Raw genomic sequence first — 23,764 nt, forward strand, 5'->3', positions numbered from 1 at the left:
AATCAATCCCCCACATCAAGGAAACAAAAGAGAGAGTTCTATAACATAGATTTAAAAAGAAAAGTGTACTGGCTAGCAGGAGTCCAGATTTCCTTTAAAAGTATAGATTTAAGCAGGGCATGGTGGTGCATGCCTTTGATCCCAACACTTGGGAGGCAAAGGTAGGAGGATCACCATGAGTTTGAGGCCACCCTGAGACTACATAGTGAATTCCAGGTCAGGCTGGACTAGAGCAAAACCCTACCTCAAAAAAAAAAGTATAAATTTGTATCAGTGTTAGTTGTAAAAATTAGAAATTGTTGTTTGTCCTCGTACTAAATTTAGGGATTCTGTGCTTTTCATCTACCCCCCCATGTGTGTGTGTGTGTGTGTGTGTGTGTGTGTGTGTGTGTGTATGTAATTTATTTGAGAGAGAAAGAGGCAGAGAGAGAATGGGTGTGTCAGGGCCTCCAGCCACTGCAAATGAACTCTAGATGCATGCTCCTCTTTGTGCATCTGGCTTACGTGGGACCTGGGGAATCGAACCTGGGTCCTTTGGCTTTGCATTTAAGTGCCTTAACCACTAAACCATCTTCTCCAGCCCCTAACCTACTCTTTTATGCCTAATTGTAAACTCCCATTTCCTCACCAGAAACAAACTTTAATATCAGAGTGGTTTTTGTTTTATTTATTTATTTTTGCTTCTGTAAGATATGTATATTTGTGTACCATGCACAAATCATTTAAAGCATTCCTTACCTGAAAATGTGTAAGCCCAAAAAGGCTTCACATTTCAGATGTTGGAGAGTTGGAGGATATATGTTCTTGCTTTTACATAATGAGATCTCTTAGGGAAAGGATCTAAGGCTAAACATGAAGTACATTTCTTTTTCATTTAGACACAGCCTAAATATAGTTTTGTACAATACCTGTAGGGTACCTGTGTTTTGACTGTGGCTCATCACATGATGAAATGTGGGTTTTTTCAACTAGTGGTATCATGTCTGTTTCAGAGTTCATATTCTCAAATTGTGGATGCCATTATTTAATTGTTTAGGATTAGATTGAAACCTATAATCTTACATAGTATCAATTCAGGACTACTTTATAAATTTAAAATTTGATATGAGTATTTCAAGTTGGTATTTTAAAAATGACTTAATTTTTATGTTTCAAAATATATCTTCTGTGGGATTAACACATTGTTAACATTTGAATTATAAATCAATTAGTTTAGAGCCTGGCGTGGTGACACATGCCTATAATGCCACCATTGGGAAATCGAGGAAGTAATATTAATTTTTAGCCACTGTTAGTAAAATTAGTAAAATGTCTTACTACCTAGAACTTAATTTTATTCTTCTGTGTGTACAGAGTAGTGTTTGTTACGGCTTTTATTTTAACAAGCTGTTCATAGAAGGCTTATTATTCTAATGAAATTCTGTAGTTCCTTCTCCTTCCACAAGAGGGGGCTCTTAGAAAAGCTTTTCCTTGATGTCAAAGTATTTCTGTAAAAGTTTCATAATGTTGAACTTTTTTTTGAAAAATACTTAATCACTTCTTCAAGACATATAACTTATAAAGTAATCTTTCCTGATCTGTAACAGAAATATTTTGTATATTTTGCTATTTTCTCCTCAAGTTCTGAGCATATGCCTTATTTTCTATGCTCATTATCTCAGTGAAGGCTCTACATTAGCTTGACTTTGCAGCATTATCTTGAGAAATTGTATATTGTCTTTTGCTATCTTTTCTCTTCCTCTCCCCAATACCCCAACAAAGCTCAACAACATTGTGGTTAAAATGAACAGGGGCTGTGTGGAAAGGTAAGAGAAGGGTTTTTATCAGATAAAATATTTTACTAAATATATGTCAGCAAGCAGAAAAAGCTATTAAATGAGGTTTTGTCCTCAGTCAAGAGCTTCACATATTCACCAGTGATATTTCTTTCCTGTAATGTCCTAATGCTTCAATTTGGCAATGGCCAGAGAACAGGAAACAGGAATTATTAGGAGTGTTCAGTTTCTACCCAGCTTGTCCCTTGTTTTCCATTTGCCTGAGTACAATGGCCCTTAGAGAGCAAAGCTGGGTTAACTAGGGGTCTTGAACTTTATTTCTCTCAGGCTGTGGGAAGAATGAATTCAAGGTAACCATAGTACTAAGTGCTTAATAGACTTAGTTGTAGCCGGGCGTGGTGGTGCACGCCTTTAATCCCAGCCCCTCGGGAGGCAGAGGTAGGAGGATCACCATGAGTTCGAGGCCACCCTGAGACTCCATAGTGAATTCCAGGTCAGTCTGGGCTAGAGTGAGACCCTACCTCAAAAAACCAAAAATACTTAGTTGTATTTGCAATTCAGTCCAGCATATATGTCCTTTTACTTTTCATAACTGTTGCCTTGGTATAGTTTATATGCTTTCCATCCTGCGTGGGATGTGGCTAGACATCAACTCCTTCTGCCATGTAGTTTTTATGCAGACTGGTTTGACGTTTAGTACAAACAGCAAGGTATACTTGTTTTCTTTTGTAGAAACCTACTCACCACTAGTTCTGAAACCTTGGGCAAGTTTCCTAATGCTGTTCAGTGATAAAGAAAGAAGATACGGCACATTTCTGGAGATTGTAATGGGAATTAAGTTAACTAACATAGGGAATAGTGGTCATGGTAATGCTTGGCCTACCAGTGGTATTAAATATATTTGGTACCTCCTTATCACATTGTGAAACTTGTAGTCTCCCCCTTGTCCACCTTGTTAAGACTGATCTAAACATCCTTACAAATTCCTCATCTGGCCATGTTGGATTATTTGATCACTAAATAAGCTCATGGCTGCTATTTCTGTGTCTTTACAATCATAATATCAGTCTTTCAAATGCTGTCTGCAACTACTGCTGTAGTCATTTCCTTGCCTTTAAAACTGTACAGCTGGCACAACTTCCGTGATCACTGGCCTTCCTGCATTTCCTTTCTTACTTAAAATACTCTGTCCACACTGTTAACAGTAAGAATTATTATTCTGTAGTGAAAAGAGCGTGTGTCTTGTCAACTAGGCATAGAGACTTATGCCCATAATTCCTGCACTTGAGAGTTAAAAGCAGGCAGATAAGGAGTTCAGGGTGAGCCTTGGCTACATAGTATGTTCCACATTAGCCAGAGCTACACAAGACCCTGTCTTTAAGGGATGGGGAGGGGTTGCACAAAACCTATGTCTATAGACAGACATGAATGTGAATTGTAACATTCTCTAATATGTGGGCTTGAACAAATTAATTCCATTTCAGGCATTTTTTTTAAGTGTGTCAAGGGGATATTTTTATTGTGCTGTGTTGTGAGAAATTAAAGATTGAAGAACAGGTATGGAAGCATACATCTGTAATTCCACACTTGATAAGAAGATCTTAGGTTCAAGGCCAGAACAGCTATATGAGAACCTGTTTCAACACACACACACACAATAGAATGTATGTGAAGCATCTAGCCAAAGGAAGGTCTAACATGTAAGCATTCAGTAAATAGTGCCTGTTCTGATATGATGATACTTCTATATGTCTTGATCCATATTCACCTTTCTATGCTTTCATGTGGAATACAATGTTGGCATTGGCCAACATAGGTCTCTCTCCATAATTATTTGTTGAAGGAATGAATAGATCCATGAATAAATGATAATACATAAAAGACAGTGGGAAAAAGTATCAAATAGAATTTTTAAAATTTTTTTTGCTTATTTTTATTTATTTGAAAGCAGCAGACAGAGAAAGAAAGAGGCAGATAGAGAGAGAGAATGGGCACGCCAGGGCCTCCAGCCACTGCAAACTAACTCCAGACATGTGCGCCCCCTTGTGCATCTGGCTAACGTGGGTCCTGGGGAATCGAGGCTTGAACCAGGGTCCTCAGGCTTCACAGGCAAGTGCTTAACTGCTAAGCCATCTTTCCAGCCCTCAAATAGAATTTTAAAAGTTTATGGTTGCTATACTTCTGATGTGAAACCTGTGTACTAAGTATTTCAGATTTCATTAGCATATACTTAACATATAGCAAAGTAACATGTCAAATGTTTAGAATAGGATACTTAACATATTAAAGAAATGCTAAGTTATTAATGTTCTCATTTTTTAAAATATTTTACAAGCAGTGATACAGACAGAGAGAAAGAGAAAGCAAGCATGTGTGTGTGGGTGCACCAAGGCCTCTTGCCACTGCAAACAATCTCCAGATGCATGTGCCACTTTGTGCATCTGGTTTAACTGGGTACTGGGGAATTGAACCCAAGTTCAATTGGCTTTTCAGGCAAGTCCCTCAACCGCTGAGCAATCTCTCCAGCCGTGTGTGTGTGTGTGTGTGTGTGTGTGTGTGTGTGTGTGTGTATTTACTTTTAGTTTTTTTGAGGTAGGGTTTCACTCTAGCCCAGGCTGATCTGGAATTTATTATGTAGTCTCAGGGTGGCTTCAAACTCAGGGTGATCCTTCTACTTCTGCCTCATAAGTGCTGGGATTAAAGACATGCACCACCATGCCCAGGTCCTATTCTGGTATATTTTAAAGCTTGATTTGAAACCACTTTTCTTGATTTGAGATATGGTTTGAATGATGTGGTTATAATTAAATTTCAATAATTTATTGGATATATGGTAGTAGCTTAATGAAACAAGTTTCTGATTTAAGAAACATTGAAATTTTTAAAATGCTTTTCTTGTATTAGCAACATTTCCTGGAGTTGGATGAAAATAGACAAAGATTGTTACAGAAATGCAAAGAACTTATGAAGAGAGCTAGGCAAGTATGTAACCTGAGTGCAGAGCAGGCTGTTCCACAAGAATATCACACAGTAAGTATAAAAATATATAATGCTTCAGTTGCTATACACATTATTTTTAAGCTTAAGATATTCAAGTTATAAAAAAATGCTGTATTATTTAAAATTTTTTCCCTGATTTTTTAAACTGAATTATGTATTCAAGGTAATTTTTGTAACATATTTCCTTCCTCAGATTTAATCATGTCTTATTGCTTAGTCTTAAAATTAAAACCCAGAAATTACCTTAAAAATCACAATAATGCCTTGTTGGCAGGGCATGGTAGAGCATGCCTTTTAATCCCAGCACTTGGGAGGCTGAGACCGGAGGGTCGCTGTAAATTCAAGTTCAGCCTGAGACTACATAGTGAATTCCAGGCCAGCGTAGGCAAGAGTAAGACTCTTCCTTTGGGGGGGGGGGGGGTGAGGGGCAGGGACACTAGCTGGGCCTAGTAGCACATGCCTTTTAATCTCAGCACTAGAGAGGCTGAGGTAGGATTATCATGAGTTCAAGACCAGCCTGGGCTAAAAGTGAGACCAAAAAGTTGGAACATTAATTTGTGCTATAAAAGTGGGCTGTTTCCTCACTGTGTCACCTTAGGGAGGCATGGTTTTCTATAGAAACATGGTGTATAGTTTTTCATTGCTGCCAGTAAGTAGTTTACATCTAAGAAATAGTAGGTAGGTATAATATGTAGACAAACAAAGGAAAAACAAAAATGTTTCCTGGAAATTGGAGTGTTTAACTAGGGTTCACTAGTTACTCAATCTTTAGAGCTAATGTCTTATATAGGTTGATATGTCACTAAGTAAAACTAGGATATGGTGACCTTTAGTCCACATTCCACCATTAACTGTGTACCTCTTTGTCTGTGGGCTTTCTCTAACAAGTAGAGGGCAGTACTTTCTCTATGCTTATTTAAAATTATGTTAATATGTATTTTTAGATAAAGGTGTTTTTCTTTTTTCTTTTTTTTTTTGTTTTTTTTTTCAAGGTAGGGTCTCATTCTAGCCCAGGCTGATGTGGAACTCACTCTGTAGTCCCAGGCTGACCACAAACTCACAGTGATCCTCCTTTCTTTACCTCCCAAGTGCTGGGATTAAAGGCATGTACCACCATGCCCAGCTGTACTCTGTTGTTGATTCTTAATTTCATAGATGATGAAATATCTACTAGAGGTATATAGAGAGCTGGAAAATGTAGTAACTTGTATCTTAAATGTCAGGTCCTTAAGGTTCATTTGCTGATGTGACAGAAATCATAGAGAATGGCTCTCACCAACATGTGGTAGGAATCAATAGAAACTTGGAAATTAAGTAAGAAATTTATTTGTAATGATAATAACTATAACTTCTCCAGAATATATTATATTTTCATAAATTTAATATTAGTGCATTATTTACAATTTTTTTTAGAAATAACCTGACTTATCCTAAGTCTCATACATATGTGTGTGTGTATGTATATACATATATATATACATACACACACACACACACACACACACACACACATACATACATACATACATTTTATTTATTTGTGCTTGGCATGCTATCATTTACTCATAGCACTTGGGATGTGGATACAGAAGGGTCTTGAAGTTGAGGGCAATGGTCTAGATACACAGTTAAGACTTTCTCAGTCCCTATCTCCCTTTACAAAATTAAAAGACAGTATATTTATGAAATATCTTATTACCTGCTATGCTTCAAGTATTGAATAATGCAGACATACTTCTCTACTGAAACATGTATATGGATCTGGAGAATAAAATAGACTGAAACAAAATGTAAATAAATAATAGCAGAGAGCAAGAGATGCTAAGAAGACAAATAACACAAGGCAAGGGGTAGAGTAACAAGGAGGCAAACTGCTGAGGTGTGGTTCCTTTGAGAAGATAGAATTTTTAATTACATTATACGTGAGAAGTCAGTCACAGAAAGGTGTGAGTTGAAAGCATCCCAGGAAGCATATTTGGCATGTGTTAGGACAGAAGCAATGTCAATGGGGCTAAAAATGTCAGAAGCCATGTTACAAGCTGCTTTCTCAAGCATGCAAAGTTTGGGCTTTTTTCTTTTTATTTTCAATATTCTGAACATATCCTGGGCCTCCCTCATGCATGTTAGGTTAGCATTCTACCACTGAGCCACATCCCCAGCCCAGTTCTTTTGAGGTACAATCTGCTGGAAGAGTTTTTTTTAATATTTTTATTTATTTATTTGCAAGTAAAGAGATAGAGAATGGATACATTAGGTCCTCCAGCTGCTGCAAAGCTGCAAAAGAACTCCAGTTGCACGCACCACTTTGTGCATCTGGCTTTATATGAGTACTGAGGAATTCAACTTAGGTGGTTAGGCTTTGCAAGCAAGTGCCTTAACCAGTGAATTTTCTCTCCAGCCCTTCCATTGGAAGATTTTAAACGCAATGGTTATGTGAATTTGGTTTATTGAAAAAAATACTATTAACTGCTTTATGAAGAATAGAGGTTCAGCAGCGGAAGCAAGGCGACCACTTCCAGAGTGCTTTGGACCAGGAAAGAGCATATAGAGGTGTAGATTATGGTAGCATTGGAGAGCATGAGGTTGATAAATAAAGCTGTCATCTAGTGACAACCAGTAGGACTTACCAGTGGGTATGAGAGGGGGAAGAGAAAACTCCTAACTTTTTCACCTGGACAAATACTGATGATGTTTGCTGAGACAGAGAGGGCTAAAGAAGAAATAAATTTGGGGTTTGGAGAGAGGGATTAGCAGTTAAGGTGCTTGCCTGTGAAGCCTAAGAATCCAGGTTCACTGCCCTAGTACCCATGAAAGCCAGATGCACAAGTGTAGAAGTTGGTGCATGCATATGGAGTTCATTTGCAGTGGCTAAAGGCCCTTGCATGCCCATTCTCTCCCTCTCCTTTTCCCTCCCCCCCCTCTCTTAAATAAATAAATAAATAATGTTTTTTTTTAAAAGGATAAATTTTCTTAAAGTGGTGGAAAGGTGGGTGCAATGAAAACTGTTTTACCATCTTAATTGTAATGCCTGTTAAGAATCAGGTGAAGATACCAAGTAAGTGTTGGGAACATAACCTCACACCTCAGTAGACAAGTCAGATGCAGCAGACATGCATAACGAGTATTTGCAGCTTGAAGGCAATACGTGAAGACATCACAATCAGAACCCATCAAAATCTTTTTGTAGGGTTTCTGATTCATTTTGTACCTCTTGGCGTATGGACTTTGCAGTTCTAGGCAAAATCATATACTGCTTGCCTCCCCTCATAGCTGTTCTAATGTCTCTGTGGCATGGAGTCAGAAGATAATCTTGATGAAATTCTGTCAAAGCAGTTGGATTCTTAGGATGCTTTTTTAGTTCTTCGTGAATACAGTATAAAGTTCTAACTTCTTGCTCTCTTTCAATGCCCCACATATTCTGGACCCATTCTACCAATTCAGCAAGTACCCACCATTCCAAATGGACACAACTCCTCACCCCCCATGGTATGCAGTACTCATTCTTCTTTCCAAACTCGTATATCATCTGTGCCTTGCTTTCCCTTAGCCATTTGCTTTAAGACCCACAAGTGAGTTCTCAGAATCCTCCTATAGCGTGAGCCAACACTTCCTATCTAAATTCCATAGCCTATATGGTATGTACTGCTTTTTGAAAATATTCAACATCAATACATTGCCTTAAGGTTTTATCCAAAGGTTTTATCCATTGTTTTTTTAAAGCATAAGCTTCTTTAAAGACAAAAGAACCTGCTTATAATTCCTTTCTATTGATGCGAACTAGCATGCTGTTGACCAGGTAGTAGATACTTAGCAAATTACTTTTTTGGGATATTTCATTGAAACTTCATTCTGTTTCTAATGATAGATTTTTTTTTTTCTTTAGGCTTTCCAGGACCTTCCAAATACACTGGATGAAATTGATGCCCTATTAACTGAGGAAAGATCAAGAGCGTCCTGCTTCACTGGATTGAATCCTTCGGTACGCTTCTTTTGATACTGCCGTTCTGCAGCCACTGCCCTGCCTCCCTTCCCATTGTACACGTGCATGTGTGCACACATGCATACACACACACACACACACACACACACACACACAGAGTTCTCTCCAGTACTTGCCTCCCACTCTGTACTAGAGCTCTTGGTAATAATAAGCTAGACAGCAGGAACAATGTGCTTTAAATGCCAGATTCTGAATCTATTAGAATTTTAAATAGATTCTTCCTAAGGAACACAGTGTTCTGTGCCTTTTCTTTATAAAAAGAATAGTTGGGTTAACTCAAAATACAGTAATGTGCATTTTTTTCAGGGACTAAAAATTAGCATTTTCAGTATGTAATAAATTACATACAAACAATGCAGCACAATTAACATGTTCAGTTAATGTTTAATTGATGCAAGTTTATCCTTTGATAGATTTATTTTGAAGAATTTTTTTTTTTTTCCTGCCAGGTGGTTGAGGAATATACAAAAAGAGAAACAGAAATACAGCAGTTAACTGAGGAACTGAAGGGAAAGAAAGTTGAACTGGATGAATACAGGGAAAACATTTCCCAGGTAATGTTTTAAATAGCTTCTTATATGCTTACCATTAATGATATGGTCATATAGACTAATACAAAATAGAATGAGATGCTTCTGAATGAAAAGGTGTGATCCTATGACCAGATAGACTGTCAATATTAGAATAAACAATATTGCTTTTAAATTATGTTTTATCTTGTCTTTATTTATAGGTCAAAGAAAGGTGGCTCAACCCCTTAAAAGAGCTAGTAGAAAAAATTAATGAAAAATTCAGCCATTTTTTTAGTTCCATGCAATGTGCTGGTGAAGTTGATCTGCATACGGAAAATGAGGTAAAATTGCATTTGTGATATATTTCATGGCAAGTAGTTTTAATGATGTGCAAAAAGCACATGTAAATATATCTGCTTTAGAGCTATACATGATAGTTTTGCTTACTAAGAAAATTATTCAAAATCCCAGTACTTGGGAGGCTGAGGTGGGAGAATTGCTGTGAGTTGAAAGCCAGCCTAAGACTAATTCCTGGTCAGCCTGGGCTAGAGCAAGATCCTACCTTGAAATAAAAAGAAAAAAAAAGATTATTCAAAGGCAAGAAAAGACATGTAGGATTCTATTAAGGTTGCTTTGCAGGAAGAATGATAATTCGAGATGAATAACTAATTCCTTACTAACTTTATATCTGGTCTGGATATTCAGCTATGTTGAATAAGTATATTGCTTTATCAATGTACCAGTGTTCAACTTAGAAGAGTCATAAACAACTTAACAAACAAAGCTAAAATATCATTATGTAGCAACAAGTTTTTCTTGTTTGTTTGTTTTCAGTTTTTTGAGTCTCATGTAGCCTAGAATGACCTAGAATTCACTATATAGTCAAGAATGACAGTGAGCTCCTGACTGTCCTGTGGCTACCTCCTAAGTATTAGAATTATGTGTTTGCAACACTGCACTTGCCTCCAGTGGATTCATTGTGATCGCAAATTTAAGAATTCATAAAAATGAAAATGTGATACTAATTTTTTTGAGCCTCAACATCAAACATTATTATTTGGTTAGATTAAATTTTCTGTTAAGAATAATACGTAAGGGGTTGAGAGATCAGTTGTTAAAGGTGCTAGCTTGCAAAGCCTGACAGCCCAGGTTTTGATCCCCAGTATGCACACAAAGCCTGATGCATAAAGAGGCACATGAATTTGGAATTAATTTGAGGGAAGGAGGCCCTACACACACACACACACACACACACACACACACACACTCTCTTTCTCTCCCTCTCAAATAAGTAAATAATAATTTTAAAAATAATTTTTTAGGGCTGGAGGGATGGCTTACTGGTTAAGGCATTTGCCTGCAAAGTCAAAGGACCCTGGTTCCATTCCCCAGGACCCTCCTTAGCCAGATGCACAAGGGGCGCAAATGTCTGGAGTTCTTTTGCAGTGGTTGGAGGCCATGGTGCACTCTTTTTTTCTCTCTCTCCCTCCTCTGTCAAATAAATAAATAATATATTTTTAAATACTTTTTTTTAAAAGAATAGTGTATAAAGAAGAACTGGAGGTATAGGTGAGTGGTGTATATACTAAGCATTCATGAGGTACTGAACTCACTCCCCAGAACCGCAATGAAGGAGGAAGGAAGAAATATGTAAAGAGATTACTAGAGTTGTTTCAAAACAATTGGGAAAGTAGGGTGAGTAGGATTATAAGTGACAGAAAATTGACCATGTGTTAATTTTCATTAAAAGTTGTACACTAAACTCATTTTTGTGTTCACATTTTGTGTCTGTCACAATGTTTCCATAGTGAACTTTTTTTTATATCTTTATACTTTTTCATTGTAGCATATGTGCAGCTTTTTGTTTTATTACATAGATAAATGTAAGTTAAGATGGTGCTTCTCTTGTCCTGAGCAGTTTCATCCCATCACTCCTCCATCTGCTTTGTATAAAGCATCATTCTTAAATCCTACTATAGGAATTGTTATCACAGTCTTCAGACTTATTAGAATTGAAGGATGTATACTAGTAACAGTATTAATTTTTCTTTTTTTTTTATTGTTTTGTTTTTTGATGTAGGCTCTCCCTCTAGCCTAGGCTAACCTGGAATTCACTATATATTCTCAGGGTGTCCTTGAACTCACAGCGATCCTCCTACCTCTGCCTCCTGAGTGCTGGGATTAAAGGTGTGTGCCACCACGCCCGGCCCAGTATTTAATTTCTAATATGCTTCCTTTGTGCCAGGTACTTAGATTTATCTTGTTTCATCTCTTATGACCATCCTATGAAGCAAGTAACCTACTTCATAAACAAACCAAAACTTAAGATAAGTCTATTGACAGTCATAGCTTTCAAGTGGCAAAGAAACTCCGTAACTAATCCCAGAGCCTACGTTCTAAGATTTGAAGTGCCTACAAGGTCTTTATGAGCAGCTTGGCCATATGAGGCACAAAGAGGATCAAATAAGCACGGTACAGCTATGGAACTTTCCTTGACAGAATTCCTGCCCCAAGTCCAAAGCCTGGTACTGTAATTGTATCATGTGTTGCTGCTTCTATAGAGCTGTTGCAGTCAGGTTCACATTGCTGGTAGAAATCACCCAACCAAGAGCAGCTTGCGGGGAAAAGGAGGTTTATTTTGGCTTATAGGCTCGAGGGGAAAGCTCCATGATGGCAAGGAAAACGATGGCATGAGCAGAAGGTGGGCATCACCCCCTGGCCAACATAAGGTAGACAATAGCAAAAGGAGAGTGTGCCAAACACTGTTGAGAGGAAACTGGCTATAACACCCATAAGCCCGCCCCCAACAATACACTGCCTCCAGGAGGCACTAATTCCCAAATCTCTATCAGCTGGAAACCTAACATTCAGAACACCTAAGTTTATGGGGGACACCTGAATCAAACCACCACAGTAGCCTTCCTGTGTTTTAAATGCATTGCTGTAGGAATGCCTGTCCTCATGCTTTTCAGGCTGCCTCTCTTACCTATCCTCATTTCTTCTCTGCCTCTCCTTTTGTCCCCTTACTATATTATTCTGGCCTCATTAGTCACAGTTCCAGGCCTGCCTGCTCTAACCAGAGCCTTCAGTGAGATGAAGAAAGCTAGAATAAGGCAAGAAGAGCAAAGAATGATGGACAGCGGAGCCAAGGTGAAACTAGTAAATCAAAGCTGGAGTAGTCAAGAAATGATGTAGTCAGTATTTTGGATAAAATGTAGCTAAAAAAGTAAATCTCGGGAGTTAAAGCTATGATGCGTGTTTTATGTTCTTGATATCTGTTCGGAGCTTTGTAGCAGGAGGATAATCAGATTGAAAGAGGTATTTGTAAAATTTGAGATATTACCAGAATCCTTTTGCATTGATGGTTGAAATTGTTTTTGTAGTTCTTACTGTTAACCTTAGAACTCTACTGTCTGAGGTTGTTACTGCTGAGCTCTGAAGCATGTAACTAGTACTCTTGAGTATATACCATATAATGGGCTTCAGGGCTCTCAGTGTGAAAAAGTATAAAATATTAATATTATAAAAATATTTTAAGCCAGAGCCGGCCGTGGCGGCGCACACCTTTTAATCCCAGCACTTGGGAGACAGAGGTAGGAGGATCACCATGAGTTCGAGCCACCCTGAGACTCCATAATGAATTCCAGGTCAGCCTACCTCGAAAAACCAAAAAAAAAAAAAAAAAAAAAAAATTTAAGCCAGGCATGGTGGTGTACACCTTTAATCCCAGCACTTGGGAGGCAAAGTAGGAGGATTGTCAAGAGTTTGAGGCCACCCTGAGACTACATAATGAATTCCAGGTCAGCCTGGGCTAGAGTGAGACCCTACCTTGGAAAACAAACAAACAAACAAACATATATATATATATGGTTTATGTTGTGATTATTTAGAAATGACACTTAGATATACTCCATTAAATAAAAATATGCCATAAAATTAATTTTAAGAGCTGGAGAGATGGCTCAGTGGTTAAAAGAGCTTGCTTATAAAGCCTGATGGCCTGGATTTGATTCCCTAGCATCCATGTATAGCCAGGTGCAAAACATGGCACATGCATCTGGACCTTGCAATAACAGGAGGCTCTGGTACAGATCATACTCAGTTTCTCTGTGTCTGCCTCTTTCTCTCTCTCTAAATAAATAAAATATCTTAAAAAATAATTAGCCAGGGGCTGGAGAGATTGCTTAGTGGTTAACGCATTTGCTTGCAAAGCCAGAGGGCCTCAGTTTGATTCCCCAGTACCCACATAAGCCAGATACACAAGGTGGTGCATGTGTCTGGAGTTCATTTGCAGTGGCTGGAAGCCCTGGTGTGCTCATTCTCTCTCTGTGTGTGTGTCAGCCTCTTTCCCTCTCTCTCTCTTTCAAGTAAATACAATTTTTTAAAAAGTTCAAAAAAAAAAAAAAAAGCCGGGCGTGGTGGTGCATTTCTTTAATCCCAGCACTCGGAAGGCAGAGGTAGGATTGCTTTGAGTTCGAGGCCACGCTGAGACTACAGAGTGAATTCCAGGTCAGCCTGGACCAGAGTGAGACCCTACCTCAAAAAACCAAAAAGAAAAAAAAAAAATTTAGCCATAATCCTACTGAGGAGGGTCTCCAGGATAATGAGAACTGGGATGAGGGGATAAAAGAGAATAACCTGTTATAATTAATATAAAATAAAATATTAAAAATTAATTTTAGCCAGGCATGGTGGCACATGCCTTTAATCCGAGCACTTATAAGGCAGAGGTAGGAAGATTGCTATGAGTTTTATATCAGCCTGGGCTAGAATAAGACTCTACCTCAAAAAAATTTTTTAAATTTATTTTAACACATTTTCTATGTATTTTTTAAAATGTGACTGCTAAAAGCTTTTTAATTTCTTATGTCATTATTTTCTTTATATATATTTTATTTATTTGTGAGCAAAGAGAAAACAAGAGAATGGGTGTGTCAGGATCTCCTGCCACTGCAAATAAACTCTAGCCACTTGCACCACTCTTCATCTGGCTCTATGGGTAATGGGGAATTGAACTTTAGACATTAGATTTTGCAAGTAAGCAAGCAAGCACCTTTAACCGCTGAGCCATCTCTCCAGCCCATGTTATTGTTTTCTTGATCAGTCATTATCTTAGGCTATAAAACTTTATTTATTAAATAGGTAACAACTTTTAACTGATGTCACATATCTCAGCTTAAGACAAATCTGAATTGGGGCTGAAGAGATGGCTTAGTGTTTAAGGCACTTGCCTACAAAGCCAAAGGACCCAGATTTGATTCCCCAGCACCCACATAACCCAGATGCACAAAGTGACACATGCATCTGGGATTCGTTTGTAGTGGCTGAAGTCCCTGGCAGACCCATTCTCTAACTATCCACCTCTTTCTTTCAAGTAAATAAATGTATCTTTTAAAAAAAAACCTGAATATGAGTGACCTTGAAATGACAGATAACATTAATAAGAGCAGTTTTCATAAAATGTATATAATACAGACAGCTTGTTACATTTATTCAGCACTTCTTCTATGCCAGGCCTTTTATTAAGTATTGTAACATAATGTAAATAACTTTGTTTATATATATACACATGCACACACACACACACACACACATAGAGAGAGAGAGAGAAAAAATGAGAATGGGTGTGCCAGAGCCTCTAGCCACTGTGAACAGTCTCTAGACGCATTACTTTGTGCATGTGGCTTACGTGGGTTCTGGGGAATTGAACCTGAGTCCTTAGGCTTCGCAGGCAAGTACCATCTCTTCATCCTATAATATAAATAATTTTTAAAGTGCCTAATTATTTCCTTGGCAAGCTTGAGGGTTGGAGAGAATGTTTCCTCTTCTGTGGTAACATACACAACTGATTTCCTGGCAGAAAATGTCACAACAGTCCATTGTGTTTCACTTCTTTTGCCCATAGTTTAACAGCCTAGCACTTTAGGGCTACTGAGACACCTCTGTGGGTAAAGCAGTTGCCACACGAGTCTGGTGACCTGAGTTCAGATCCCCAGAACCCACATCCCAGTGCTGCGGAGGTGGAGATAAATTCCCTGGACTGGCTCATTAGTCTAGCTAAATTGGTGAGTGCTAGGTTCTGTGAGAAAACTTGTCGTAAACAAATAAGAGACTGGGGGCTGGAGAGATGGCTTAGCAGTCAAGGCACTTGCCCTCAAAGCCTATAGACCCAAGTTTGATTCTCTAGGATCCAAGGAAGCCTGCTGCACATGGTGGCACATGAGTCTGGAGTTTGTTTGCAGTAGTTAGTGGTCCTGGCACACCCGTTCTCTATCTGGCTCTCTCTCTCTCTCTCTCAAATAAATAAAAATAAAATGTTAAAAAAAATAAGAGACTAATTGAGGAAACATTCACTGTCAGTTCTAGGCTCTGCTCACATGGTCACACATGAATATATGCAATGACATGCATGCATACACACCTGTACACATCAAGAAAAACTGGGACAGGGCTGGAGAGATGGCTTAGCGGTTTAGGCTTCACAGGCAAGCGCTTAAGACCCCAGTTCGAGGCTCAGTTCCCCAGGACCCACGTTAGCCAGATGCACAAGGGGGCGCAGGCATCTGGAGTTCGTTTGCAGTGGCTGGAAACCCTGGCGCGCCGTTCTCTCCCTCTCTCTCTCTCTCTCTCTGTCGCTCTCAAATAAATAAACAAAAAAAAAATTTTTAAAGAAAAACTGGGACAGATGCTATCTTTATGACAGCTTTCACCTGGTAATTTACTGTTTTTGAGGAAGTTTACTAACTTTCAGAAGAATGGTCTAGAACAGAAAATGTTATTTATTTTATTTATTTGTGAGAGAGAGAGGGAGCGAAATAGGCAGGTAGAGAGAATGAGTGCGCCAGGGCCTCCAGACAATGCGTGCACCCCCCTATGCATATGGTTTATGTGGAACCTGGGGAATCAAACCAAGGTCCTTTGGCTTTGCAGGCCAAAGTGTCTTAACTGCTAAGCCATCTCTCCAGTCCAGAAAAAAGTTATTTTTAATCTGAATAATTATCTTGTCTAAATAGGTCCTTAGGGAGTCTTAAGTGTTTTAGACAATAATTGCTAAGTACCAGTACATTTTAAGCTCTTTATTCTATGATTGATTTATCAACCTGCTTTCAAAAAATAGAATTAAAGCTCACCATTCAGCTTTTTAATATTTCACAGGAAGATTATGATAAGTATGGGATTCGAATTCGAGTCAAATTCCGCAGCAGTACTCAGCTTCATGAATTGACTCCTCATCATCAGAGTGGAGGTGAAAGAAGCGTCTCTACCATGTTGTACTTGATGGCACTTCAGGAGCTCAATAGATGTCCATTCAGAGTAGTTGATGAAATCAATCAGGTATACTCAGTATTCATTTCCTTGGATTTTATTGTACGTATCACATAATAGAGATTAATGTAGTCATTATTATGGTTTAGGGTATGGACCCAATCAATGAACGGAGAGTGTTTGAAATGGTTGTAAACACTGCCTGTAAAGAGAACACATCACAGTACTTCTTTATTACACCAAAGGTAAGTGATAAGAAAGCTCATAGCACTCATATACTCATTGTCTGCTATGGTTTAACTGTGTAGGAAATTTGGGCCCAATATGTAAATATGAGCAGGAACACTTCAAAAAAGGAAGCCTAAAAGATGGTAGCAATATTTATATTCACCTGAGACAAGTTCTAGAGGTGTACTTAACGCAGCAGTGTTATTGTCTAGAACTGATTTCCTCCTGGCTTTTGACATCCCTCTTCTTAGCGCTGAGAGGACTGGGAATGGAGACCCTGCAACTCTAGCCTTCTCTCTTTTCAGAAAGGCCTGGCCTGTCACATGCTACCCCTACCTGGCACGGGAGAAATACTAACATCCCAACTCTGTTCACACATACACTTTGATAGCATCACAGTTATCGTCACAGAGAATGTTTTGTGACCTTAGACTATCACAGTTTGAAATTTTCATCTGTTACATGTAGTGTAGTGTGGGCAAATTATAAAATGATTATACTCAAAGCTATGTTTATTAAGATAATCAGATTTTATTTTTTTTACAATTAAGTTTTTATGAAAAATTATATTGGAGAGCCTATCCTAAAAGCATACTTTTGGCCAGGCATGATGGCACACACCTTTCATCTCAGCACTTTGGAGGTAGACATAGGAGGATGCCGTGAGATCGAGGCCAGCCTGGGACTACAGAGTGAGTTCCAGGTCATCCTGTGCTAGATTGAGACCCTATGTCAGCAAGGGGTGGGGAAGGGTAACCGTACATTTTTTTGTAACATCTGTTATCAACAAATATGTATGGACTAGTCAGATCTTATAAGCCAAACTTTCCTGCACATAATTGTCAAAGCTCCAGTCTGCCATGATGCTTGGGATAAAAGTGAAGTTCATACTTTTTTTTGTCTATATAGAGGGTTTCCAGAAAACTAACTTAGGCCAGACCACAAATAGGAGTTGTCAGTCTAGCAAAGTTTATAGTGCACGTGTAAGGTTGGAAAACTGCTTCTCAGTGTAGAGTGTTATATGCCAGTTTGCTTCAATCCTCACAGCTCCTACAGAATCTTCCATACTCCGAAAAGATGACAGTATTGTTTGTCTACAATGGTCCTCATATGCTGGAACCAAACCGGTGGAATTTAAAGGCTTTCCAAAGGCGGCGGCGCCGTATTACCTTCACTCAACCTTCTCAGTGAAAATGAAGGGGGTGGGAAGACTTTGGAGCTTTTTCCTTTTAACTGTTTATACATATGGCTCAACTGAATAAAAGTTAGCAAATTTATTGAAACAGAAAGATTGGTTATTTTTGAAAACTTGCTTTTAAATACAAATAGGTTGATGAAATGAACACACTGACACTTTGGAACATTTCCTAGGTAGTAAAAGTTGCTTCAGCATTGGTTGAACTGGAGTTATTAGTACTCTGTGAGTACTAGATTCTCATGGTTAAAGGTTTTTACTGTCTCTTGTGATGGCGTCTCTAATCCAGCCCTTGAGAGGTAGAAACAGAAAGAACATGAGTTTGAGGCCAACCAGGGCTGCATATTAAATCCCAGGCCAGTTTAAATTACAGATTGAGATCCCATCTTAGAAAGCAAAAAGTTTTAATGATTTCTGTTGTAAATCAGAGGTACAATGGAAGGGGAGTTATCAATCACAATGAATTAACTTCACCTGGTAGCATTTATTGCAGAATAATAGCTTGTAGAACTAAAGATGACTCCAGAACTAGAAATCCCAGTTTTCTTCTAACTTAGGTTTAGTTTTTAAAAACTTATGGGAATGTCTAGTGTAATGTACAGTAAGTTGTGGCCCATCTCTTCAGTTCTTCATGTTAAGAAAGAATACCTTAGGGCTGGGGAGATTGCTCAGTGGTTAAGGTGCTTGCTTAAAAAAGGTTACCTGATCTTCATAGGAGACTTGGATTGTTACAGACCTTTATAGGAAGTTTTATGAAAGCTGATTCTCTATATTGGTATTCCAGAGGATTGTGAAAACACACACACACACACACACACAGCTTCAAAAATGGCAGCAGGACTTTGAAAGGCCACAAGGTGGCCACTATAAGATGCAGAATGTAGTCAAAGCATTGGTAAATTAAAAAAAATCAGGTGATAAGCGTTTTTAAAGAAGAGCCTTGTAAAGTATGTGGGTTGAGGTGGGGGTTCTTGTCTTGTTTAATTTAAAGTCAGTTGTATTTTACATCTCAAATTTCTAAAAGCATTTGTATAATTATTTTTAGTAAGATTTTTCCTAGGATTTCATATATAGGTTTCTACAAATTTGTATTTGAAATTTCTCAGTGCAGTATAAAGTGAGGGGAAAGCATTGATTTGTTTCAAGTCATGTTTTTAGAACTTACAGGTCCTTCCTTACAGTGTTGATCAAACCCATTATCTCATTTAAATTGTTTTCTTCCAACTGGGGACAAATAAATGAGAAAATCATTGTTTCTCTCTGAGTTATGCTAATTAACAGCATCAAATAGATTTAAAGAATAACTTATTTAAAGAATAATTTAAAATATAAATCTTGCAAGAAACTGGACATGTCTTTCAATGGTGGATTGGAACAGATTTCCGTTGGTAGTAACAAAACTTCTTTTTTTTAACTTACTAGACTGAATCAACTGAAGACTTCTATTCAGTTTGTTTTATGATTAGCCACTGAAGTTTATATTCTTAATGGTTTAAAAAATAAAAAAGACCATGAGTTTATGTCCTTTTAAAATAAGTTTCATTATTAAAAATTATGAGACCCCTCCCTCTTAAGCTAAATCTAATGCATGAAGTATGAGATTATTTAAAATAATACTTTTACTAGGATCAACAAGTCATGTAAATATTTAAAATGCAGTAACATATTAGTGAGTGGATATTACAAACATTTCTGTCATTCCTTTGTTCTTCCTGTGACATCTAGTGCTTGGAACAGTTTGTTTTTTCTGTTACTACCAATCAGTTTATTCTGCAAAACAAATGCCAGTGTGAGAAAGAAAATAAAGCATCTTTGAAAATCTGGTCACTAATTCCATTTCTATTTATATGCCAATAGTTATTCCTTACCTTGTTCATAAGCATTTAGTGAACCAAGTTAATGGTTTTTTTTATATTGAACTTTCAGCTAAAAAGGGTAAATAGATTATGTATCATTTTTATCATATTAAGGAAGGATAAGTCAAGCATAGTATATTATATTTTCTGCCAATGATTTCTAATTTCATTCAAAAAGTAAAAATTTTAAGTAAAAGCATGATTTGATAAATAAAATGATATTTAAAACCATAAGGTTATAGATATCTTCATGACTAAATCTTTGTTGGTGTGCATAAGGAGAGTCTCTGTTATAAAGGGTTTTTTTTTTTAATATTACTTTCAAAGTAAGAAGAGTTCTGGATGCTTTTTGATTGTCGTGGACATACTTATTTTCAGTATGAACCTTTAGTATGTGAAAAACATTTCATTGTATTATGTGTGTATATGTGTAATTGATTTGAAAAGGCTGTTTGAAATGCTGCTTTGTTGGTAATAAATACATATTTTCATATTGTTTTGGTTTAGGTTATTTAAAGTGAGAGAGCTTTTTATACTTTGAACCTTTCATTACAAGTCATTTTGTAGGCTGGGGAGATGGCTCAGCAATTAAAGGCACCTGCTTGAAAAGCCTACTGGGTTCAATTCCTGAGTACCCATGTAAAGCTAAACAAAGTGGTGCATGTGTCTAGAGTTGGTTTACAGTGGTAGGAGGATCTGGCATGCCCATATTCATTCATATCCTCCCTCCCTCCTTCCTCTTCCTTTTCCTCTTCCTCTTTCTTCCTCCTCTTCTTCTTTCTTCTCCTCTCTCCCTCCTTGCAAACAAATACATTTAAAAAAAAGCCGGGCGTGGTGGCGCACGCCTTTAATCCCAGCACTCGGGAGGCAGAGGTAGGAGGATTGCCATAAGTTCAAGGCCACCCTGAGATGACAGTTAATTCCAGGTCAGCCTGGACCAGAGTGAGACCCTACCTTGAAAAACCAAAAAAAAAAAAATATATATATATATATACATTTAAAAAAAAAACAAAACATCATTTTTGTTTTTTGATTTACTAAAAAACTAAAGTTTTGAGTAACTACCATTTACAACATAGTGTATTTAAAAAGATAAGTCTTTTGTCCACTTGTAGTGAAATTACAATCTAATAAAAGCAATGAATACATAGGAACAAAAAAGATTCAAGCCATCTAAAAAAGCCATGCTCTAGGGCAAGTACAATTTTTTTAAATATTTTTTATTTATTAGAGAAAGGTTGACAGGGTTTGGGCACACCAGAGCCTCTTATTGGCTACAAATGAACTCCAGGGGTATGTGTCACTTTGTGCATCTCACTTTATGAGGACACTGGAGATTTGAACCTAGGTCATCAGGCTTTGCAAGCAAGCACCTTTAACCACTGAGCTATCTCCCCAGACCATGTACAGATATTTTTGTTGAAGCACTAAATCTGCTAAAGGTACACACAACAACCAGAATTGTCTATTTGTTTCATTAAACTGTTAGCTGCAGGTTTTTTTTTTAACTGAAGTATCTGAAGTCGGGCATGCTTACCACTTTACAGATGAGTCACCTGTTTCCATATACAGAGGGGGTCAAAGGAGATCAGGGACCTACTCAGGAACTTGGCATCATGGTTTGTGTTGTGTACTTTGTACATTAATATCTAAATTTAAGGTAAAATTAATGTAGAGGTTTTTCTATACATGATGTCAAGTTGGTCATAGGATACAGATAATTAGGAAATTTGAATACACTATGAGCACTGCAGATAACAAGTGTTGTCATGTACCCTGTTACCTTCAGAGAGTTTGAACATGAGTTAGATGAACTAACCTAACGATACACTAGATACACTGTGTCTATCCCAATGGAAAAATTGAGCATGGGAGATTGCATGGTTTTTTTTTCTCCTCTCCCCTTTATAATACATCACACATAATTTTCCATTTTCATAATTTTAAATTATACAATCCATTGGCTTGCAGTATACTCACAATCTTGTGTAACCATCACCACTGCTCATTACCAGACTCTTATAATCCTAAAGTGATCCATTTTCTGTCTCACAGCCTCTGGTAATCCACTATTCTGCTAATTAAAACAAAAAGAATTCACATACTGGGCTACTTGGTGGTATCTGATGCATGTATGTCATGATACTCTGTGCCTGTTCGTTGTCCAGTTTCTGCTTGCCTCCATCCCCCCTTCTGCCCTCTTGCTGCTCTATTTCCTTCTGTCATTCCCTCTGTCCCACCTAGTTTCAAATCATGTACACATTATCTCTTCCCCCAATCCCTTAAGATCTCTTCCTCTTCCCTTCTCATGGCCCCTTTTCTAGTTTCATGACGCCCCCCCACACACATACTCATACATACATCTATACATGCATGTATACATGTAAATCTAAATCCAGTTTCCACATATGCAAGTAAATGTGATATTTGTCTTTGTATCTGGCTTATTTCATCTAATAATTTCAAGTTATTGAGAGGGTCCATTTTCCTGAAAATGTCATTTATTTTCTGTGTGACAGAATAAAATTCCATTGTGTATATATTTCACATTCTCCTTATCCATTTGTACTAATTACTTTCTCATTTTTGTGACCAAATACCTGGCAGGAAGCAACTTCAGGGACTGGATAGATGGCTCAGCAGTTGGGAATACTTACTGGAAAAGCCTAACACCCTAGACGCAATTTCGAAATCACCCATAGAAGCTGGACAAAAAAAGTGTCTGGCATTTTGTGTAATGGAAAGAGGCCTGATGAGTGTTGCACACGCACGAGCACATATACACACACACACAAGCAAAACCTTGGGAGGGGGGCTGGAGAAATGGCTTAGCAGTTAATATGCTTGCCTGAAAAGCCTAAGGACCCAGGTTCGATTCCTCAGAATTCACATACACCAGATACACATGGTAGCACATGTGTCTGGAGTTTGTTTGCAGTGGCTCAAGGCCCTAATGTGCCTCTCTCGCACACACACAAACAGATAAAACATTTAAAATATTTTCTTTGAGGTAAGGTTTTACTCTAGCCCAGACTGACCTGGAACTCACTCTGTAGCCCCAGGTTGGCCTTGAATTTACATCAGTCTTCAAACCTCAGCCTCCAGAGTGCTGGATCTCTGGTTTGGTAGGTGTTGAGTGTCCTTAGTATCTATCTCCTTCACCCTTGTGCTGATAATCAGATTCAACATTCTTGCTCATTTCCCCAGTTCCGCTACAGTTTCAGCTGGGGCACTAGTGAAGTGTGATGGGTCATTTCTCTCCTCAAGTCCTGCTTCCACCTTAAAAAGAAAAAAAAAGAAGGAGCAGATTCACAGAGAGTGAAGTCAGCATAGGTTAAATGGGATAACCATTACTAGTTTAGAGAGGATTTAATGGGTGTAGGCCCTTTTTGTAACCCAAGAATAATGGGAGCTTGATATTAGAACTCATTATCTGGATTTGATTCTGGCTTGTTTCCCAGTTCCAGATATGGGGTCTTTTCCACTGAGTGGATCTGTTAGCCAATCCAAGATCAGTTGGTTACCCACCATGGCTGTGTGCCACTATTGCCCTTGTGCGAACATCACTTCAGACTGTTTGATTCTGAGTAGTTTAAACCTCGAATTGTTCAGATAGATGTTGGCCACTTTCCCCCAGTAACTCATATAGCACCTTCTAGCACTAGACAGGCTAACTGTCTGGGGACTGGCTCTCTTCCAGATTCCAGCCAGGTCTCCATGTTCTGTACTGACAGCATATGGTGTCTTCAGCAGTAGGGTCTTACCGATAACCTCTGTGATGGGTAGTCAAGTGCTCTGATGGAAGTCTGTCATGTTTCAGGAAACCTTGTAAGTCTCTCTGATCAACAGCTCATTGTGGGTGTTAACTGCATCCTTTCTCTCTCTCTCTGTCTCCCTCCCTCTTTGTGTTTCTGTCACTCAAATATTTTTTA

At 38.1% G+C, this 23,764-nt stretch overlaps 1 protein-coding gene across 2 annotated transcripts in view; it reads left to right on the top strand.

The window, feature by feature from the left end:
• Positions 1–20,325, top strand: part of Smc5 (structural maintenance of chromosomes 5) — an 89,199-nt gene extending 68,874 nt beyond the window's left edge. Inside the window, exons 18-25 of one of the 2 annotated variants that reach the window (XM_045153778.1) lie at positions 4,680–4,805; positions 8,217–8,261; positions 8,659–8,754; positions 9,225–9,329; positions 9,509–9,628; positions 16,443–16,622; positions 16,703–16,798; positions 17,829–20,325. In XM_045153778.1, coding sequence (XP_045009713.1) covers positions 4,680–4,805; positions 8,217–8,261; positions 8,659–8,754; positions 9,225–9,329; positions 9,509–9,628; positions 16,443–16,622; positions 16,703–16,798; positions 17,829–17,972 — 912 coding nt within the window. In that variant the 3' untranslated portion in view covers positions 17,973–20,325. The remainder of the gene's footprint in view (positions 1–4,679; positions 4,806–8,216; positions 8,262–8,658; positions 8,755–9,224; positions 9,330–9,508; positions 9,629–16,442; positions 16,623–16,702; positions 16,799–17,828) is intronic. The other variant, XM_045153779.1, reaches the window with a different exon arrangement.
• Positions 20,326–23,764: the final 3,439 nt, after the last annotated feature.

The sequence above is a fragment of the Jaculus jaculus genome, chromosome 1 (assembly GCF_020740685.1).
Source record: "Jaculus jaculus isolate mJacJac1 chromosome 1, mJacJac1.mat.Y.cur, whole genome shotgun sequence".
In the NCBI taxonomy this organism is placed as follows: Eukaryota; Metazoa; Chordata; class Mammalia; order Rodentia; family Dipodidae; genus Jaculus; species Jaculus jaculus.